General features: G+C 34.6%; 1 protein-coding gene across 1 annotated transcript in view; it reads left to right on the top strand.

The window, feature by feature from the left end:
• Positions 1-23,454, top strand: part of UHRF1BP1L (UHRF1 binding protein 1 like) — a 111,105-nt gene that overhangs the window by 74,427 nt on the left and 13,224 nt on the right. Inside the window, 8 exon segments of the mRNA XM_043562294.1 lie at positions 2,098-2,239; positions 5,976-6,169; positions 7,780-9,278; positions 9,448-9,623; positions 10,324-10,463; positions 11,123-11,273; positions 14,990-15,243; positions 15,466-15,574. Coding sequence (XP_043418229.1) covers positions 2,098-2,239; positions 5,976-6,169; positions 7,780-9,278; positions 9,448-9,623; positions 10,324-10,463; positions 11,123-11,273; positions 14,990-15,243; positions 15,466-15,574 — 2,665 coding nt within the window.

The following is a 23,454-nucleotide window of genomic DNA, read 5'->3' as shown; positions in this document are numbered from 1 at the left end:
GTTGTTCTGGTTTATTTTGATGAGTCTATGGCTTTGAGACTTAGTTTTATCTGAAAATTTTTTATTTTACTCAGTGGTTTTCAACTGGGGTTGATTTTATACCCTAGGGGACATTTGGCAATGTCTGATGACATCTTTGGTTGTCACAACTGGAGGAGGTTGTTGCTGACAAGTAGTGGGTAGAGACCAGTGATGCTGCTAAACATTGTGACAATGCACTGCACATTGTTAGCAGTGCCAAAACCAAGAATCATCTGGCCCCAAATGTCAGTAATGCCAATTTTGAGAAACCTTGATTACGCATTATTTTCTTATTGTACAATGGCTTCTTGTTTTACATTCCATATATAATGCATCTTATTTGAAGCTAGAAGATGTAAATAAATTCATATAGAAATAGCAGAGGTGAATCACCCATAATCCCAAGTAGTTGAGGGTGAAATAAAGTAAAGAAACCCCACATACACAGGGCACCTTGGTGGCTCAGTCAGTTGAGTGTCCGACTTCAGCTCAGGTCATGATCTCATAGTTTGTGAGTTCGAGCCCTGTGTTGGGCTCTGTGCTATCCGTTCAGAGCCTGGAGCCTGCTTCAGATTTTATGTCTGCCCGCCTCCCCCCTTCCCCCGCCTACTCACATTCTGTCTCTTTTCTCTCTCAAAAGTAAATAAATATTAAAAAAAAAAAAAAAAGAAATCCCACATATACAAATACACCAGAACAAAACAAATAAAAATAACTGAAAGAAAATAGTATGTTTATATCAATTTGAGTAACCTTTTAACTATTGAAGGAAAAAGGAAGTAAGCTATTGTCTATTAAAATAAGTTGATACTTTGAGGTGAAAAGGATTTGTTTCCATATATGCAAAGAAAAACTTCTTAATTAGATAATGCAAGGAACTGACTTAAATTTATAAAGTCTATACAAGGTTTCAAAGGTTTTATTAGCAATTTATACAAGAGAAATATTCTACTTCATATGAGAAATATACATGTTTGTTGAATGAATGAAAAAAGTTAACCTTGAGATACATACCTGAATATATACTAAACAAGTACAAATAAATGAAATTGATAAAACTATTGGTTGAACTGGGGGAAATTAGTATATACATTTTTTATGTAAATTCACCATTTTCAGGGGAGAGTGAAAAAGTGTAACAAGAACCTTAAAACTCGTAGTCTTTTTAGAAGACAGTAAGTGAGGGGTGCCTGGGTGGCTCAGTTGGTTGGGTGTCCGACTTCAGGTCAGGTTATGATCTTCCGTCCATGAGTTCGAGCCCCACATCAGGCTCTGTGCTGACAGCTCAGAACCTGACGTCCCCTTTCTCTCTGCCTCTCCCCCACTCACGCTCTGTCTCTCTCATAAATAAATAAACATTAAAAAAAAAAAAAAGTGATCAAACTATTTGACAGAAGAATTTGTAGTTATTTTTAGGTTAATCTTTAATGTAAAATATGCATAACATGAAATTTACCATTTCAGCCATTTTTTAAAATTGAGGTATAATTGACATGTAACATTATTAGTTTCAAGCATACAATGTAATGACTTGATAACATTTTAGCTATTTTTAATTGTGTATTCATTCTCATTGTTTATTCACATAGTTGTACAACCATCACCATTATCTATTTCTGTAATTTTTTTATTATCCCAGACTAAAACTCTATATATAGCTAACTTTTTCATGATAATAAATTATGGTAACAAATTACTGTAAAATACCTACCAGGGAAGCAGTCTATTCTTGAGGACTTAGATCTGTGTCCTGACTCTCACATTTACTTACTTCTGTAATAGAAATACTCTGATATTTTAAGGCTTACAATACTAAGTTTGCAAGGACCTTACTAAAGAGTTGATTTTGTAACTGATAATACTTCAAAGGGGCTATAGGTTTTCTGAATAGTTGATTGGTGTTATTAAAAATAATTTAATTTGAAGTTAAATATATAATAAAGTTTGCATTGGAAATTAACCATTAATTAATTATTTGAAGTACTTTTAGGAGTTTGAAGTGATGCCCATGTGGCATAAATTGTTTGGAAAGAGCTTTATTCAGTGTTACTTCAATATACTTAATTATTTTTTCAGGTCTCTACAGCAGAACAGTGTCGTTCTTCCCCCAAAAGTATGATTTCTTGCAATAAGAAATCCCTGTATCTTCCACAAGAAATGTCAGCTGTTTATATAGAATTCACAGAATATTACTATCCAGATGGAAAGGATTTTCCAAGTAAGAGAGTTTCCTGTTTTGTTATTATTTGTCCATTACTTGGGAAGTTGTTTTTTGTTTTTTGGTTTTTGTGTTTTTTTTGCTAAGTTTTCAACTTTTATAAATGTGAAAAAAAGAAACAAAAGCCCATTGTTCTTTACACTTGTTCTCATTGTTTTTAGTATATAACTCTATATAGCATTTCTTACATGTTCTTACTGTTTGTTCATATTTTTTTTTCTCTCACTAGCTTGTAGCATCCTTAATGTTGGGAATCATGTAGTAGTCATGCTTCATTTTATCCCTGAGGCTTGACTCATTTCTTTACTAGTAGCTGTTTGTTAAATGAAAGAACTTATGAAAGTTAGTTTATTTGTAGAATAAGGTCATTTTTTTCCGTTAGTCAAAACCTATTTATATTTCAGCTATATAAAATTCTATATTTATTTGAAAAATTAATAATGCATTTATTCTCTTAGCTATAGAGAATTTTTTTGGCTGTTTTATGCACAAATGTATATTTTGGACAACTTTTGGCACTTGTCTTTACTTTGAACATTGAATTACATGAATTTTGATTTGTAAGCTATTTTGGGGTCCTAAAGTGAAAATGATTATGCATTTGTGTTCTTTGAATGCTAAATTTCTATGCGATTATCTGAGTTCATCTCATAGTTTTTTCAAAATAAAATCAGCCTTTGTTTATATGGTATCTTTTCTTTAACTGTTTAATTATTTAATCCTTGTTTGTGCCAAAGTTTTGGGATCTAATTCTCACCATCTTCATGCTTTTCAGCAGTCTTTTGTGTATTTCTTGTTTATCCTTTCTACCTTCCTGACCAAAACAGTGAGAAAATTAAAAAAGGTTAGGACATTTGCTTAGCACCTTAGTAAAATGGCACAGCTGAGATGTGGGTCTTCTAAATCAGAATTCATGTGTCTTCCCCCCCAGGCTGCAGCTATATTACACTGCCTTCCCATAATATTCACAACCATTTGTCTGTAACTGGAGAATCCCATTGTTTCCAGTCCTCCTTGCTCCTTACAAATAAGTGTTTTCCTTAAGTAATGCATCACTGAGTTAGTAATTCTTCAGAGCGAAGACTAGTTTCCAAGATTTCTGATTTCTAATCTAGGATTATTTATTTCTATCATTTTTATTAACACGTGCCATAGGAATTGTAATCTTATTCTATAATATATATTTTTTTCTGATAAAAACATTAAATTCCTTACAGCAGTTTAAAGCCTAGCCCCCTAGATACTTAGGAATGGAATTGCTAGGTTATGTTTAACTGTGTTTAACTTTTCACTATGAAAATTTTCAAACATATACAAAGGTACAGGGATCCATTTTCAGTCCTTATATTTCATCTCTTTGTTAAGCAACCCAACTTTATAAAAATATAACTTTTAAAATAATTGTAAATGTAATATATGTTATATTATTTAAAAAAAGAATATACCAAAAATAAAAAACTGGCCACGAGTCTACAGTTTAGAGACAACTTCTGCTAAAACATAAATGTATGAATTTGTTAGGGCTGCCATAACAAAGCACCACCGACTGGGTGATTTAAACAAAAGACATTCATTTCTTCATAATTTTGGAGGTTGGAAGTTCTAGATCAAGTGTCAGCAGGGTTGTTTCTTCAGAGAATTCTTTTTTTTGTTTTTACTTATTTTTGAGACAGAGTGAGACAGAGCATGAGCAGGGGAGGGGCAGAGAGAGGGGGAGACACAGAATCTGAAGCGGGCTCCAGGCTCTGAGCCGTCAGCACAGAGCCCGACGTGGGGCTCAAACTCACGGAGTGTGAGATCATGACCTGAGCTGAAGCCAGATGCTCAACCGACTGAGCCACCCAGGCGCCCCTCTTCAGAGAATTCTTATTGGCTTGTGGATGGCTGTCTGTTCACATGGTCTTTGCTCTGTGTGTGTTTCCTAATGATGTTGATCGTACTATATATACTAGGGCCCATCCATATGAACTCATTTTTACTATAATTGCCTCTTTAAAAGCTCTGTCTTCAAATACAGTCATATTCTGAGGTACCCTGGGTTAGCATACCAGTTTTGAGGGGACAGTTGAGACCATACAGTAAGTATAGTATTGCTCGTCCTGTTTTTTAATGTATGTGTTTCTTTTGCATATTTGATTTACATCCTGTACCCTTCTTTTAAGTTCTTTTTTTTTTTTTTAAAGTTTGAGAGAGAGCAAGTGTGAGTGAGAGAGAGTAAGTGGGGGAGGGGCAGAGAGAGAGGCAGAGAATCTAAAGCAGCCTCTGTGCGCTCAGCGGGAGCTGACACAGAGCTCTATCCCATAAATCAGTAGATCATGACCTGAGCCAAGATCAAGAGTTTGGACACTTAACCAATTGAGCCACCTACACGCCCCTACATCCTTTCCCTTTGATGATATGAGCATATTCCAGGTTTCTACAGGTTTATTTAAGTATCTTTAATAACCATATAATAATCTATTTCATAAGTAGACCCCTGTTGGAAACTACTTGTAGTACTTGTAACTACTGTGTGTAGATTTTTCTACCGCTTAGTGTACCAGTTTCTTCCTCTGTCCCAGATCTCCACAGCCTGGATTCTTCTTTCCTTCTGTGTTATAGCTTTGGGGACTACATTTGCTCTCTAGTCCTCTCTGTAGCTGTCATCATCACTCATTTTATAATTGAGAGGCCTTCTTTTTCCTTCCTTCCAGAGTATGATGTGATCTCTTCAACACCCCACTTCCTTTCAATTTCCAAATATAAGCACTGCCACATCCCAAGTGGATGTCTCTGTTAGACTTGAATTACATTTTTCTACCTTTGTGTCTGTGTTGAGTAAAAACCTACAGATATTTTATTATTTTTGTGCTTAACACCATACACAAAATATTGTTGGCATTCAGTGAATCTTTCCTGGAAGAAAATGAATGAATGAGTGCAAAAAAACATCCTATTTAGGACATAGTTATAATGCTGTATTTTTAGTGATATCCTATACCTTGGATTTATTTTCCTTAAATTATTATTGTCTAAAAAACCTAGATATACATGCTATTTGCTTTACTAGAAGTGAGTAGGTTTGAATGTTTGGGATAGAAGATTTTTTATCAAGATGCTCTGAAAATAATAATGGCTTTTATAGTATAAGCAAAAGGATTTAAGAAAGAGGTGTATACTCTAATTGTGAATATTAGTTTAATATAAATTAGCACTAAAACACTTATTCAACCCCCAGGCATTCTAATATTTGAGGAGAGCTATGAAAAAGGAGTATATTCCTTTTATTATCTAGTAGATACTTGAATTTTTACTTTGCACCAAGCGCTATTCTAGGGTTAGGATTAAGTGGAGAATAAAACTGCATGGCCCCTCCTCCCAAAGGAGACCGGCCTGTTCACCACTTTCATAAGAAATTAGTCATTAAACTCAGTTCTCTTATTTTAGAGGATTCAGATTATCACTCAGGTAGGAAAAGTCCTTACAGATAGTAGGAAGAGAGATCTAAACGTTGTTTCCTATTTATAGATAGTTTTAGAATAAACAATATATTTTTCAGTTAGTGAAGCATAGAAAAATGTTTTTTGTCTGTCTAAATGTATTCATTATCATCCACATGTGTCACTTTAATTTTGTAAATAAAATTTCAAAACTTATTATCTTAATATAAAAAGAATAAAAGTTAAAAATGTTTTTTCTCAGGGAAGGTTTAGACTATCTGTTCATTAAAAATCTTTAAAATTTTTTTTCTCCACAGTTCCATCTCCCAACCTTTATAGCCAACTGAATGCACTACAGTTTACCGTGGATGAAAGAAGTATTCTATGGTTAAATCAATTTCTCTTGGATTTAAAACAGAGTCTTAATCAATTTATGGCTGTATACAAGTTGAATGACAATTCAAAATCTGATGAGCATGTTGATATTCGAATTGATGGCTTAATGCTAAAGGTACCATATACACAAGTGACTGTGATAACAAAACCATTTTTAGAGAAGAAAAGTTAACATCGTAATTTCCAGGATTTAAGATGGGTGTTCAAATATAAATCAACTTTATTATAATCTTAATTTTGATTTTGAAATTTTAATTTTAATTTTGATTTTCAGTTTAAAAAGCCTTAAGAGACTGTTTTTCCCCCTTCTTTCTCTATCTTCCATTTAACCTGTTTCATTTTGTCACTGTTCATCCATTTGGAGGTAAGCAGAAATAACATTTAAATCAGTATTTTTTTCCCCTACTTCCTACCGGAGCTGATAAAATTTTTCTTTTAAAGTGGAAATTAATACAGTGAAACTTATAAATTAGATCTGGGTTTTATTTGTTCACAGTTATTCTGTTATTGATATCCAAAGATAATAGAAATTTGCTTTGTATTACAACCAAGTAGTTGATAATCTGAATCCCAGGGATATTTAAACTTTAAAGGAGCGAGGTTTTTTGTTTTGTTTTTTATGCACACTTTATCTATCTATCTATCTATCTATCTATTTATTTATTTATTTTTATGAAATTTATTGTCAAATTGGTTTCCATACAACACCCAGTGCTCATCCCAAAAAATGCCCTCTTCAATACCCATCACCCTCCCTCCCACTCCCCATCAACCCTCAGTTTGTTCTCAGTTTTTAAGAGTCTCTTATGCTTTGGCTCTCTCCCACTCTAACCTCTCGTTTTGTTTTTTAAGAAAACAACAGCTACTATAGTGTAGTAAATAGAGTAAGACTTGGATGAAAAATTTCAGTTTCTGGATCTGTTGGTGATACTCTAAATTTCTATACCTTTAATTTCTTCTCTGTAAAATGGGGTTATTCATAAATGTTAAAATTTCATTGCAGAAATGTTTTAAAGATTTTCTTAAAAATCTTACTATGTTCAATTATAAAAAGATGAATTTTATAAAATCACAATTATACTTTAAGACAGTTGTGTAATCTCTATATTTTCTCAATATGCACAGTTTTAAAACCAGTATTTTAAGGACTAAAAAAACCGTATTTTAAGGACTGAGAGTAACTATTTCTGAAAAATTAGTAAATATTTTGACCTATATGCTTAAGTTTATTTTCTTAATAGTTTTATCTGAGAAAAGTGATTCTAATGGCCTCTATCCAGTCATCCCCCACATCTCTTGGATTTAAAATATCTTTGTTTCAGATTCTGTCTCCCTCTCTCTGACCCTCCCCCATTCATGCTCTGTCTCTCTCTGTCTCAAAAATAATAAACGTTAAAAAAAAAAATTTAAAATATCTTAACAAAAAGTTCTTTTTTCCAAACTTAACACTTAATTCTCAAGGCATAGTAAGCTTTTAGTAATATTGATTTAGTTTTAATTTTGTTTAAAGTTGTTCTTTTCTTAGTGGTTAGTTAAGTCCTTTTTACTTGGTTTAATAAAAAGATTTGTGGGGAGAGAGTTCGTATATTATGTTTGGATAAGAAAGTAGTGTTTTCGTGGGATATACCAAAAGAATTTCTGAGCTAAGTTATATTCTTGATTATTTTATCTTCAAGATGTATGGATTTGTAAGTTAGACTAGATTAATGTTTTTTTCTCTTATAGTTTGTCATTCCTTCTGAAATGAAATCTGAATGTCATCAGGATCAACCACGTGCAGTTTCTATTCAGAGTTCTGAAATGATTGCCACAAATACAAGGCACTGTCCAAACTGTCGACATTCTGATCTAGAAGCTTTGTTTCAAGACTTTAAAGATTGTGATTTTTTCAGTAAAGCATATACCAGCTTTCCCAAATCTGGTGACAATTTTAATCTGTTGCATCCAATCTTCCAGAGACATGCTCATGAACAAGATACTAAAATGCATGAAGTTTATAAAGGAAATATTATTCCCAAGTTGAATAAACACACTCTCAAAACTTCTGCTGCCACAGATGTTTGGGCTGTGTACTTTTCTCAATTTTGGATAGATTATGAAGGGATGAAAAGTGGAAAAGGGCGGCCAATAAATTTTATAGACTCTTTCCCTCTTTCCATCTGGATTTGCCAACCAACAAGGTATGCCCTGTCACAAAAAGAGCTGCAGACTTGTAATCAGGTATCTCTAAATACATCACAAAGTGAATCTAGTGATCTGACTGGACGATTGAAGCGGAAGAAGCTCTTGAAAGAGTATTATAGTACAGAATCTGAGCCCTTGACAAATGGTAGTCCAAAATCTTCAGATACATTTTTAAGATTTTCCTCTTCATCATCAGATGCGGATGTTCATGTCCTGGTTCACATTCATAAACATGTCAGTATGCAGATCAATCACTACCAGTATCTGCTCTTGCTTTTCCTCCACGAGTCACTCATTTTGCTTTTGGAGAACTTAAGAAAAGATGTAGAAGCTGTGACTGGCGCTCCTCCTAGTCAGACATCCATTTGCATTGGAATTTTACTTAAAAGTGCAGAAGTGGCTCTTTTGCTACATCCAGTGGATCAAGGAAATACTCTTAAGTCTCCTGTCACTGAAAGTGTGAGCCCAATGGTTCCTGATTATTTGCCTACAGAAAATGGAGAATGTTTGTCTTCAAAAAGGAGGCAAGTTAGTAGTGGTATAAATCAAATCAGAAGTGTAACTGTTAATCACATGTCAGACAACAGATCTATGAGTGTTGACCTTAGCCATGTCCCTTCGAAGGATCCTTTGCTTTTTAAATCAGCTAGTGATACAAATCTGCAAAAAGGTATTTCTTTTCTTGATTATTTATCAGATAAAAATTTAGGGAAAATAAGTGAAGATGAAAGTAGTGGAATTGTGTGCAAAAGTGGATCAGGAGAAATTGGATCAGAAACAAGTGACAAAAAGGATTCTTTGTATACAGATTCAAATAGTGTCTTAAACTACAGAGAAGATTCAAGTTTGCTGTCCTTTGATAATGATGGTAATCAAAACATACTTTCAAATAATTTAACTACTAGAGGACATGAAACCATAGAGTCAGTCTTTAAAGCTGAAGATTTGCTTCCAGAAACAGTTTCACTCTCTGAGAACCTAGAAATCAATCAAGAAGAAGCACCCACGGTTAGAACACTTAAATCACAGTCATCTTTCAGGTAACAACATACTATTGGAATTTGGGGGTTTTTGGTTTTCTGGGCGTATGTATGTGGTGGGGGCATATTTTGTTTTTGGACGGAAAACCTCCTGACAAAATATGACATTAGAGTTAACACATAGAAGAATAGGTTTTATGTGATGTTTTTCTAATAATTTTGTCAACAGTGGAAAGCCTAAGGAACGGATTCCACCCAACCTGGCTCCACTCTGTGTTTCTTATAAGAACATGAAAAGAAGCCCCTCACAGACCTCATTGGACACCATTTCACTTGACAGTATGATATTGGAAGAACAGTTGTTAGAAAGTGATGGAAGTGATACTCATATATTTTTGGAAAAAGGTAAAGCAATACAAATTTAATAATTCATATTAAATAATCAGATCTTAGAAGTGTTCAAGGGTTAACTGTATAATAACTTAAAACAAACTGTGTTTTGTATGACTTGGGCTTTTCTAATCCACTGTTTCTAATAATTCACTTTTATGGTATTTTTAAAAGATACTGATCTATGATGGGCACAAAATTTTTTTAAGATTGTCTTTTTCCACAGAGTTTGAGAAATAATGAAATACAGCACACTGAAAAATTAAGGCAGGTAGGTAAGAACAGAGGGTGATCACATTGATTGTAGTGACATTAACTTCAGGTAGGAGATAATTAGAAGTGGTACTGAAAGGGGAAATGAAGTGGTTGGACTGGGGTTATTCAAAGTAGGACGGCAGAGAGGGAGGCATAGCTGGCTGACCAGGAACCCGCTACGCCAGCACCACACCAGCAATGTGAAGGCTGTGCTCAGTGTTTTTGAGTTCTTTTCATACTACATTTAGGGCTTTAGTATCTCTAACATTTTATTGTGGACGTTATTTCTTATTATTTGCTAAACTAACTACAATTTAATTTTTCTTTGCTTATTGTCTTTTAAACAAGGCTTTGCTTGAGAAAGATTTGAAGGATAGCCCTTTTTGGTTAAATTTAACATTGTCGGATCGTTTGTATAAGACTGATTTTAATTTGTTAGTTAACTTTTTTATTATTTCAGGTATTAAAAAGAACTCAACTACGAATTACCAGAGCCTAACGGAGAGTGCAAATGCCAGTGCAAGTCTACAGAATTTCGGTGAAACCTCTCCAGATGCCATCAGTACAAATTCAGAGGGTGCTCAAGAAAATCAAGACCTGGTAATCATTTCACAGAGATTCTATGAAGAGAAATGCCACCACTTTTATTTCAGATAAATATGTACAGATTTTATGACATAATTATGTAAAGTGAATTGCCATAGTAGTGAGTGACTCACTTTGCTTGTTCTACTCTTGACACATCTCCCTTCCCTCTTACTGAATTGTTTTTCTCTGAATTTCATTTTTCTAAATCTGTTTTTTTTCGTACTGTGGAGGGGAGGTTTTTACCTTTTGACCTTTATGTAGTTGCATTTAAATACACTTTGAAAACAAGTTTGATGGTTGATGGTAGTCAGTCCTTCTGAGGAACTTTCTACAAAAGAAATATGTTACTGGTTTGTTATAAGTCCTTTCCACCCAGTGAAATATTCTTACAGATGACTTAGAAAATATGTTCAGCTTTCAGTGAAAATAATTTCACACAGAAATGTTATCTGTGTGACCTAAAAAAATTCATCTCTTGACTGAATAGGAAGAAAGGAAGCTGAAGTTTGTCACTGTAATGTAATAACCAGGTTTTGTTGATCACAAGTATATTATTGGTTTTATTAGGTCACTATTGTATTTTTAGAGATTTTAGTAGTTTCCTGTGTCATTTCTTAAATTTTGTTTTGAATTACTTGGTATGCTAATATTATTTATGCAATCATTATTAGATGTCAGTTGTGGTGTTTAAAATTACTGGTGTTAATGGGGAAATTGACATCCGAGGGGAAGATATGGAAATCTGTCTTCAAGTGGACCAAGTGACACCAGATCAGTTAGGCAATATCAGTCTTCGACATTACCTCTGTAATCGTCCAATAGGTAAGACTTTAATATGATTTAAATTTGTTGTGTTTTTTACATATAACTCCTCAGCAGTTCTGTCTTTGGTATAAATGAATTCAAGGAAAATTACATTTATTTATAATAATGTGAGAGATTTGTTTTCTTAGCTTACCTTATTTTCATAAAGTATTTTGATTGTTATTAGAGATGTAATGTGTTGAGGATGTATTCTCTAATTTCTTTTTGTTTCTTTTGTTAAGTGCCATCGTTTTTAGTCTTCTCATTCTTTGAGATAATAGGTTTAAGAAAACAGGTCTTTTCTGTATGAAAAGAATAATAAAGTAATCCTAGAATGTCAAACTTAGCTCTATGCTAGAATAAATGTCAATTTTTACATTCCATTATCTTGCTTGTAAGCAAACATTTCCTGAGTCTGACATGATACCTGGTGTTTGGCAAAATCGTATGTCATGTTCTTACGGTCCTTCATTCTAACATCAACACGTTCATCTGAACGTAGGGGGATAGGAACAACAAAACATGCAGTGTATAAAGAGGAAACCACATAAAACTATCCCTTTTTCAAAGTTTGTATGGAGTTACCACTCATGGTTTTCAGTCATTTGAAGAAATTAACTTATTAGAATAGTTCTATTAAGCATTTAAAATGACATTGTTCAGGGGCGCTCAGTCGGTTAAGCGTCCGACTTCAGCTCAGGTCATGATCTCGCGGTCCGTGAGTTCGAGCCCCGCGTCGGGCTCTGTGCTGACAGCTCAGAGCCTGGAGCCTGTTTCAGATTCTGTGTCTCCCTCTCTCTCTGGCCTTCCCCCCGTTCATGCTCTGTCTCTCTCTGTCTCAAAAATAAATTAAAAAACGTTAAAAAATTTTAAATAAAATAAAATGACATTGCTCAAATTTTTAATTCTTTTAAAAAGCCACTGAGCTGTAAATATTTTTCTTTGCTATATATATAGAATGCTGTATCTGATACATATATTGTTGAAATACATAGTCCTGCATGGTATCAAATAAGTATACTATCACCTCACATCCTGGGAATTTGTGCCATTTGTCTTTAAATCAGCATCATAGAAAAAAAATTGTCTCCAGGCATTTTTCTATGTATAGGCCTTGCATTTTACAATGTAGCTGTTAAGAAATTTCAAGAATTTCCTGTTGGCAAGTATCAATCCCAAAAGCATGCAAAATAGTGGAAGCTAAATATACAATTGGAAAGGTTTCATAGTGGGCAAAAAACCAAAATTTCAAAACTTAGACCCTGTTCTATTCCCAAATCCAAAACAGTTTTCAAATTGTACACTCTTAAAATTATTTCCAGTTGCTCAATTGTTTTTACTTATTTTTATGGGTCAGTTAGTACCATGTCCTATTAATTTGTTTCATGTTGTTCCTTACTGAAATCATTTTGAAATGTCCTGTGTGTATGGATCATATAGTCAGTGCTAATACCTTATTTTTCTCAACTGCCTCAGTTGTTTAAAGATAAAAAACAAGAAGGAAGCAGGGCGCCTGGGTGGCTTAGTTGGTTGAGCTTCCGACTTCAGCTCAGGTCATGATCTCAGGGTTTGTGAGTTCGAGCCCCATGTCGGGCTCTGTGCTGACAGCTTGGAGCCTGCAGCCTGCTTCAGATTCTGTGTCTCCCTCTCTCTCTGACCCTCCCCTGTTCATGCTCTGTCTCTCTCTGTCTCAAAAATATATAAACATTAAAAAAATTTTTTTTCTAAAAAACAAGAAGGAAGAAAGCAAAGGAAAAGAAAGGAGCAAGGGGAAATGAAATAAAAGGAAAAGGAGAAAAAACTAGTTTCGCTTGAACATTTAAAACATTAATAAACCATGCGAATAAAGATTGACCTACAGTTTGTATCTGCTGTCACTCTGACATGACCAGTTAAAATTGCAAAGTTGTTTTTGATTTTGTTTTTGTTTTTCTATAATGTGTGGATTTTGGAGTCCTTTAGTAGGAAGACCTTAATATAATAATTTCATGGCGTAAGAGGTAGAAGAGAGGAGTGAGTTTTGACTAGTGAAGATTTTGTTTTATCTCTGCTCCAAATAAATATTCTTTTTGTTTGAAATTATTTTTGGCTCTCAGCTCCTTAGACTGAGTAGGTAATCTCTCCCTCATTCTGTGTGTGTGTGTGTGTGTGTGTGTAGATACGTGGATAAACAGATGAAAGGCAAAACAAAGTCACATTTACAAAGTTGTTTCTAATTGTCCTTATTATTAAATAGACGTTAATAAACTCTTATTTTTCTTGATATAGGAAAGAACACTAACCATTATCAATTTGTGGCTTTTGCCTTTTATTTAAAAAGAAAATCTTCTTAATTATTTAAAGAATGCTTTAGAATTTTATTTGAACTCTTCCTGTATATTATTTATTTATTTTGAATGTTGATTTGTAGTACTAACATTAATTAAACGTTATCCTGTACCTGAAATAAAGTTACAGAAACAACTCTCCACTTTGAATTGTGTATGGAGATCTATCCTTGATGTATAAATATGGGTATGTTTATTTTCTTACATCCCCTCCCCCTCACAAATATGTATAAATTTGGCCTTTATAGGACTAAAGGATTCACATCCATGCTGAGGGAAAATAAACACTCCATCATGATGAATTTAATTAGTAGGTCTTCCTACAAGGACCCATGAGACTGGTGACTTTGATATTTCAATAGTCTGACTTTTCCAGAACAGTTAGTTGTGTTTTTTTTAATTCATCGGTTCTGTAAATTGTGAAACTGATCACATTTTTCTCTTTGCTGCTAGGAAGTTCATTTTTGGTTCACCTGTGGCACAGAAAAAGTAAATAATGTGTTTGGAGTCATTAATCTTACTGCCCATCCTTACCTTTTTCCTTCTGTCCTTTTCCATTGCTTACTTATTTTTCATATGATTATACCATGAACGTTTCGCCTCTTACTCTTTTTGGAGCTAGGTAATGTAATATAAACAAAATAGTTGCTGTGAGGGTAGGTTCACTTAAGTGGTCATACTGAAAACTTTTGATTTTTAAAATCAGATTTTCTGTGAGTCTTTATTGAAATGATAAAATTTGTTTTTGAATTTAGTATTTATCTCAGCCAACTCAAAGTCTTTTTTGGAACAAGGCCAAGGCCTAAATACATGTATACTATATTTATATATATGTATAAATCAGTATAAACATAAATGTAATATATATCTCCCTTGCTTTAATTTCAGTTTTAAAATTGTTTTCTAATAGAGACATTTTATTGAGGTCTTGTCTACTTACTTTTCTAATTATATAAGGACCCAATTTTAATGAGGAAGGTACAGAACTTCACGTTTTTGTTATTTCTTAAGAAATGGCTTAAGTGTCGCTTTAAGTGTCATGACTGTTTATCACATTTGTCTGTTACATTATAAATGAATAGATAGGTACACACTCAGACATTCTAAGTATCTTAGGTGTGCATCATATCAGATTTATATCATGGTATATGTTTTCATGGCACCAAAACATTAGAAAATATAGATAGGTCAACAGACGTGACATGGAAGGTCTATAAAAATTGAAGGGCTGTGTATGGTATATTGTATATGTACTGTAAATATCATGTAAATGAAAGATAAATATTAAAACTTTAAGATATTATTGCTTTAACATTATACAAAGTGACAATAATGTCTGATGACAAATAATTGAGAGTTTTTGAATAGTGCTACAAGTTATGATTTTTATGTGTTCTTTTTCCATAGGTTCAGATCATAAATCTGTAATTCATTCCAAATCCTCTCCTGAGATTACTCTGAGATTTGAGAGTGGGCCTGGTGCTGTAATACACTCTTTGCTTGCAGAAAAAAATGGATTTTTGCAATGCCATATAGAAAACTTTAGCACAGAGTTTTTTACATCTTCGCTTACTAATATTCAACATTTTTTGGAAGATGAAACTGTTGCAACCGTGATGCCAATGAAGATACAAGTTTCTAACACAAAAATAAATTTAAAAGTATGTTAATAAGTATTTATATATTTTCGTGTTGTGAATGTTCACTTTGCCGACTGGGACTTTAATTCATGCTTAAGAATGTGTCTTCTCTATAATATGTGCTTATTAGCATTTATTGATATGAGTTTTTGGTCTTTGTGGGGGAATAATGAAAAGAATCATAGAAATTAGAAATCATTTACTTTAATAACAACATGCTGATACCGCTTCTCTTTTTTACAGGACGACAGTCCTCGTAGTAGTACAATATCCCTTGAGCCAGCTCCTGTAACTGTTCATATTGACCATCTTGTGGTAGAGAGAAATGATGATGGTTCTTTTCATATCAGAGGTATATATGAAAAACATTGTTATTGAGCACCTACTGAGATTTAAAGTTATTGATATGCTGATTTGTTTACTTGTACTTCCTGTTTATAGATATGTAATATGTGGTAGTAGATGATTGGGGGACAATTTCACTACCTTAGAATAGAATATCATCTATGTATGGACCTTTTACCTCAAAAATGACTCATCTACAGTGGCTTTAATACCTGTTCTACTAATGTATTTTGAATGAAAGTGACACAGGTTTTTATGGTCTTACATGGCTCTTAAGCTTACTTGGGCTTCTTGATCTCTTTCTTAGCTTTATCTCCCACTATTCTTTTATATATAACTCAACCAACTTGGTGTACTTCCTGTAACAGAATTTTTTGTGCACTTTTCCATCTCCATGTTCTTATTTGCCTTCTTATTTCTCATTAGAATTGTATGTTTCCTTTCAAGTTTGTCTCAAGCTCCTCCTTTTCAATCAATTGTTCTTTATAACCTGGTGTAACTTCTTACAATTCTTGGGTACTTACTTATTCTCTATACATTGATTACTTATAATGTATTGCTATGTATTTAGTTTTACTTTTATCTCAATGTAAGAATTAGTGTCTCCATTGTAACAAGATTGTTAAGGTCTCTAGTGTAAGGGCTATATCTTACAAGGTGATGTAGAGTAGAGGAAAGAGCTTGGTTTGGTTGACTTAGGTATTCCGGTCTCACTTTATTAGTAGTTTCTTGAGAGTGAAATATGAGGAGCTGTTATATGCATCTATTTCATCTATCAGACCTCATGAAATGACATATGTTAAAAGAAGAATAAAGTCATACAGTAAGAAAAGTAAGTGCCATCAGAGGATCAGAAATCCTTGGGACACGTGGGTGGCTCAGTTGGGTAAGCATCTGACTTTGGTTCAGGTCATGATCTTATGGTTCGTGAGTTCAAGCCCCATGTCAGGCTCTGTGCTGACAGCTCAGGGCCTGGAACCTGCTTTAGATTCTGTGTCTCCCTCTCTATCTGCTCCTCCCTCACTCACACTCTGCCTCTGTCTCTCAAAAATAAATAACTGTTAAAAATTTAAAAAAAAAAAATCCTTGTAAGTGCACAAAATCAGAGTACTTTGCCAAAGAGGCAAAACCAGAAAAATCTGGAGCCATAATCCCATCTAAAAGAGGACTGTTGCTAAGGTAGGATCAGTTCATGGGCAACTCTTAACTAACAAGTCTACCTCTTCTGGAATTTGGGAACCAGAGCAAAGACATCAGGTCAATAAAGAAAAAAAAGTCAGTTTCTTTTCTGAAATAGCTCACATGGAGCAAATAGCTTAGGTGTAAGAAGATAAGTTTGCTTTACGTCTCTTTCCCCCCAAATACTTTAGATCCCAAAACAGGCAGGTCTGTCTTGTAGATAAAGCAGAATAGAATGCATCCTTTTTGTGGGCAACACTTAGACCAAAGAAAGGAGAGACTGAATCTCACACAGAGTTCCTTTTTCTAAACTCATCACTCAAATGGTGTCAAGAGAGTATACGAGACTTTTCTCCTCAAAAAGCATCCCAACAGAATGCTGAAATTAGAATAGATCCCCTGAGGCAATAGGTGAACAATCTAGATACTTCTTTTTGAGACCATTTCCTGCGCTTCTACCAAATAGCACACTTCAGTGGGGTTTGCATATAGACTAAAACATGGAGGGTAAATTCTACAGCTGCCAGGCCCCAGGAAGGGAATGATTTTATACCCAGTTGATGAACTTGGTATCTCTCCCTTCCCTCCACCCCATCACTGGATGTCAGGTATGGCACATAGAAACAACATCCATAGTCCATAGAAAATGGGATAAGCAAACACCCAAGAATTCTCAAACATTTGATTGATTGTAAATAGGCAGTAGTCATGATTGTAAGCAAGAAATATTCTCTAGCTAATTGAGTAGAGAAGGAGTTTAACAAAGATTATTGGAATGGAATAGAATTAAGAGACCAGAAATAAACTCTTACATTTATGATGAACTAAGTTTTGACAATGGTGCCAAGACCATTCAATGTGGGTAAGACTAGCCTTTTCTACAAATGGTGCTGAAACATACCACAAGAAGGAGCCTAGACCTCTTCCCTGTATCATCCACAAAAATGTACTCTTCATGGGTCAGAGTTTAAAGTAAGAGGTAAAACTATGTTGAAACTCTTTAAAAGAAAATATAGGAATGAATCTTAATGACCCTGGGTAAAGAAGCCTTCTCAGATACCACACCAAAAGTGTAAATGACAAAAGAAAAATGTAGATGAATTGGCCTTCATGAAAATTTAAAACTTTTATGCCTCAAATGATACTGTCAGCAAAGTAAAAAGACAGCTCACAGGATGGAAGAAATATTCATAAGTCATTTATTTGGTAAGGGGCTGGTATCCAGGCTATATAAAGAACTCAAAACTAAAAAAGATACATAACCCAATTTAAAAATAGGCAAAGATTTGAACAGATACTTCTCTGATGAAGATACAAAAATGGCCAATGAGCACATGAAAATATGCTTGACGTCATTAGCCATTATGGAAATGTAAATCAAAACCACAATGAGATAACACTTCAGACTTACTAAGGTGACTAATCAAAAAGACAGATGATAACAAGTGGTGGGAGGATGTGCAGAAATTGGAACCCTCCTACATAGCTGGGCTTGTAAAATGGTGTGGGTGCTTGAGAAACAATTTGGCAGTAACTCTGAAAGTTAAACAGAATTACTTATGACCCAGAAGTTCCACTCAAGAGAAGTAAAAACAGAGGTCCACTCAAAAACTTGTACACAAATGTTGATGTTGACAAGAACAATATTCATAATAGCCCAGAAGTGGAAACAACCCAAATGTCATCATGGTATGAGTGGACAAGGAAACTGTGATATATTCATACAATGGATTATTATTCAGCAATAAAAAGAATGAAGCACTAATACATGTTACAGCAGGGAAGCTTTGAAAATGTTATGTTAAATGAAAGAGGCCAGTTATGAAAGACCACATACTGTATGATTTCATTTACATGAAATTTCCAGGAAAGGCAGATCTGTAAAGACAAAGTAAATTAGCGGGTACCTAGGGCTGGAGGCAGGATTGGAAGGAAATGGGGAGAGACTGCTAATAGGTACAGTGGAATTTCAGGGTGATGAAAATGTTCTAAAAGTGATTGTGGTGATGGTTGTACCATTGGAGAGCATACTAAAAACCTATGGACCACGCACTTTATTAATTTTTTTTTTAAATTTTGTAATGTTTACCTTTGAGAGAGAGAGAGAGACAGAGTGCAAGAGGGGAGGGGCAGAGAGAGAGCAAGACACAGAATCCAAAGCAGGCTCCAGGCTCCAAGCTATCAGCACAGAGCCCAACATGGGGCTCGAACCCATGAACCACGAGATCATGACCTGAGCTGAAGTCAGATGTTTAACCAACTCAGCCACCCAGGCTCCCCTGGACCACACACTTTAAATGGGTAAATGGGACATGTGAATCATTTAACAAAGCTCTTAAATATATATGTTTTAGAATCATGGGAGATCTGGGGAACCAGGCTCAAGATTTACCTGTCAGATCCATACCCCCAAACCACACTACATTGTAATCTAGTGTGATGGGACACACTACTGCCTGACATTGGACACTTGATTTTTCATTTTGCACTACTGTCATTATTGGTCTGTGTATTCAGCCTTACGGCAACTGCTGCAGTCAGCCCTGTTTGAACTTTTATTCTTAGGTACTTGACCTTGCCCCTACTGTCACCGCTGTTGCCCCCAGAAAGAGAAAGTTCTCTCCCTTCCCTTCTTTAGTATCTGAGGGAAATCTAAGGTGAGTACAATTTGAGGCAACATCTGTGTCACACTCATGGAAAGGAATCAGGGAGTTTCAGTAGTCTTTTCCAACATTTATTGAAGGAAGCAAATTTTACTCCCCCAATGAAATTCTTCACATTAAGAAAGGAATTCTGATGTTGGATGGGTGAAATAAATGACAAAATGCCTATTTCAAAAACCAATTAAGAGGCAAGAAATAAATGAATAATACAGTTAATGCCAAAGAAAAGTAGAGACTTTTATAAACACGTGATAGGATTTTGAACTCCTAGAATAAGAACAAGCTCTTATGAAAAATAATCGGTTAAAAATCTTTGAAAATTAAAAGTCTTATCTTTGAAATAAAAACAATAGCCTCCCTAAAACCACCAGCTTTAAGAGACAACCAGAATTGGACCTTTTCCTACCATCTATAACACTAGCACTTCCAAATCTGCTTGAATTATTCTGGTTAATTCCTAAGTTGTATTTCTTCTTCTGCCTTTGTTTGCCTAATTTAATTTGTATCAAATAACTTCTCAACTAAAGACCCTCCACTGGCTTCCTTTTGCAATCCAATTAAAATTACTGAGGTCCTTCCAGTGGCTTTCGAAATCCAACATGATCTTGTTCTTAGTTTTTCTCCATTGTTATCCCTTGCTGTTCTCCCCCTCTGCACCATTCATTCCTGTTAGTCTAACTCCTGTCTCAGGGCGTTTGTACTTGGCAGTACTTTTGCCTGGAATTCTCTTACCTCAGATATCCCCATGCCTCAGTTCATTACTTTTCGCAGGTCTCTGGTCACATCCCCCCTTTTAGAGATTTCTGTCCATCCATCCTTCTCCCATTCCTGTCACTCCTTTTCTCCCTAGCCCTACTTACTGGTCTCAGTGAACATTTAGAACCTTTTGATATACTATATTCTTTCTTATTTGTTGAGTAGCATGTAAGTTACATGAGTGCAGGAATTCATTTGATACATTGCTATCCCTATCTCCTAAAATACTGTCTTGCCTAGTAGATATTCAAAAAACATACTTTTGTGATGTCTGGGTGAATAAAGACAGCTTAAAAACACTGGACACAGCTAAAGTTGAATATGTCTATGACAACAATGTGCGGTATAACTTCCTGCTTATGGAAATGTTCTATAATCTATAATGAAGTGGCTATTGAGCACTTGAAATGTGGCTAGTGCAATTAAGGAAGTGAATTTTAATTTTATTTAATATTTAATCAATTTAAATTCGAATAGTCATGTGTTGCTAAATGGCTGCTATTTTATATAGCACAGATAGCAAAGACTGAACAAAGGGTATTCTAAAAAAGGGAGAGGGGAGGAAAAACAAGTTTAAAAAGTATGGTAAAATCATTGAGATAACTATTAAGAAAGACACACAATAGGGAAAGAGTGAAAGAAAAATAGAGCGGCAAAGGAGTTGCAAGGAGCTGTAGCTCTAGCAAAGCACAGTTCATTGTGCAGGGGGTATCTGGGCCATGGGAATAGGGAAAGAAGTCTAGGGGAAAGAAGTATTTAAAGATGTTGAGGTATATTCATAGGGTGGGAGGGCATCGGGTAGGAGAAACACATTTCTTTTGACCAGTGGTGTTCAGGTGGCCACACATACACGAAGGAGAGCATGTATCTAAAGAGAGTTACAGAAAGAACAGGAAAAAAGGAATTAGGAAACATAATTTAAAAAATAATGAAATGTTTCAAATTTGAAGGAAGAAACAAGCCTTCAAGTTGATAGAGCCAACTAAATGCCGAGCAAAGTGAGTGAAAGACAAATCTTACCTAGACATATTGGTGACATTTTGTAATACGGAAGACAGAGAAAAGTCTTAAACTCTTTTAGAGAGAAAAGCAAAAGGATGAAAATCAGTTTTATTTGCATCATACTCTCCATTGGCAACATTGGATGCTAAAAGATAGTTAAGTAGTATCTTCAAAATTCTGTGGTACAATAATTTGAACCTTAACTTTTAATTTTTTTTACTGTTTATTTATTTTTGAGAGTGGAGGGGGAGAGAGAGAGAGAGAGAGAGAGAGAGAGAGAGAGAGAGAGAGAATGAGAGAATGAGAGAATGAGAATGGGCAGGCGAGGGGCAGAAAGAGAGGGAGACACAGAATTGGAAGCAGGCTCTAGGCCCTGACCTGTCAGGACAGCCCAGCGCGGGGCTTGAACTCACGAATTGCGAAATCATGACCTGAGCCGAGGTCAGACACTCAACCTACTGAGCCACCTAGGTGCCCCAAACCTTAACTTTTATTTTAAAGGCAAAAATAAGGGGGTGCCTGGCTGACTCAGTTGGAGGAGCATGTAACCCTTGATCTCGGGTTGTAAGTTCAAACCCCATGTTGGATGTAGAGATTACTTAAATAAATATTTAAATATAAAAATTTTAAAAAGTAAAGGCAAAAATAAGAACAGTTTTTTTTAATAGAAAGAATTAATTAAAATGAAAAATTAGTAAGGAACAGTAATAAGAAACTAGTAAAACTTGGTGTTAAACCTAAATTTTTGTTCATTTCTATAAGGAAAATTGTTTTTAATGTGTAACTAAAATTCTATATGACGTTTGTATGAGAGGTTGCACTGGGGGGAAAAGGAAGGGAAATAGGTTAATAAAATTGTGCTCAAGTTTTTGTCTTGTTTTTGTTTTTTTTGTCCTTTTAAGAGGGCAGTTACACTAGACTTTGATAGAACAATGTGTGTTTAAATAATATGTGCTAATATTGTATATATAACCTTAGATTACTAAAGATAATAATCTTTAAACCATTAGGACTGAGGAGAAACTTGGATGACAATATCCAATTAATCTAACAAAAGGTAAAAAATTAAAAATGGAATAAAAAGGAAGCATGATAAATAGAAAACATTAAATTAGAATATAACAGTTAAGTCATTGTGGTAAATATGAATGGTTTAAATTCCCTTGTTAAAAGGCAGAGGCACTAAGATAGTGTTAGGGGAAAAATTAAGGTATGTGCGGCAGGACATATTCCTTCAAATTTCAAAAATATTCCTTCAAAATAAAATGACACAGAGACACTGAAAATATGTGATGGAACAAAAATATATACCAGACAAAAGCTAACAAAAAGGAAATGAGAGATAACATTAAATTTAAAACTAACAGTGGGAAATGGGACAGTTTTTTAAAAGAGTTTTAGAGCATTTTTAGGTTTACAGCAAAATTGAGCAGAGGCACAGAAATTTCCCATATACCCACTGCTACCACATGTGCATAACCTCATAGCCTCTCCTGTCATAAACATCTTCCACCTGAGTGATACTTTTGTTACAGTTGATGAACCCACATTGACACATCATTATCACTCAAAGCCCATAGTTTACATTAGAGTTATTCTTGGTGTCATACATTCTGTAAGTTTGGGCAAACATATAATGACATATATCCATCAGTTTAGTAATAATTTACAGAGCAGTTTTGCTGCCCTAAAAATCCTCTGTACTCTGTTTATCCTCCCTCCCCACTGCAGCCCCAATCTTATTACTGTCTCCATAGTTTTACCTTTTCCAGAATGTCATGTAGTTGGAATCATATAGTATGTAGTCTTACTAGATTGGTCTTTCTCATTTAGTAATATACATTAAAGATTCCTCTCTGTTTGTCCCCCCCCCCCCAAGGTTTAATAGCTGATTTCTTTTTAGAGCTGAATAATATTACATTGTATGTACCACAGTTTATTTATCCATTCACCTACTGAGGGACATTGTGGTTTCTTCCACTTTTTGGTAGTTATAAATAAAAAACTATCACAAAACATCCATGCGCAGGCTTTTGTGTGGACATAATTTTTCAGCTCCTTTGAGTAAATACCAAGGAACATGATTGCTGGGTCTTACGGTAAATATATGGTTTATTTTGTAAGAAAGTGGTTGTACCATTTCTCACCAGCAGTGAATGAGAGTTCCTGCTGCTCCACATCCTTCCTTGCATTTATTGTCTGTTCTGGATTTTGACCATTCTAAATCACTGTTTAGTCATAAGTTGTTTTAATTTGCATTTCCCTGATGACATATGATGCAGAGTAT

This window comes from Prionailurus bengalensis, chromosome B4 (assembly GCF_016509475.1).
Source record: "Prionailurus bengalensis isolate Pbe53 chromosome B4, Fcat_Pben_1.1_paternal_pri, whole genome shotgun sequence".
In the NCBI taxonomy this organism is placed as follows: domain Eukaryota; kingdom Metazoa; phylum Chordata; class Mammalia; order Carnivora; family Felidae; genus Prionailurus; species Prionailurus bengalensis.
Note: the sequence above shows the minus strand (reverse complement) of the source record. Positions and strands in the feature narration are given on the sequence as shown.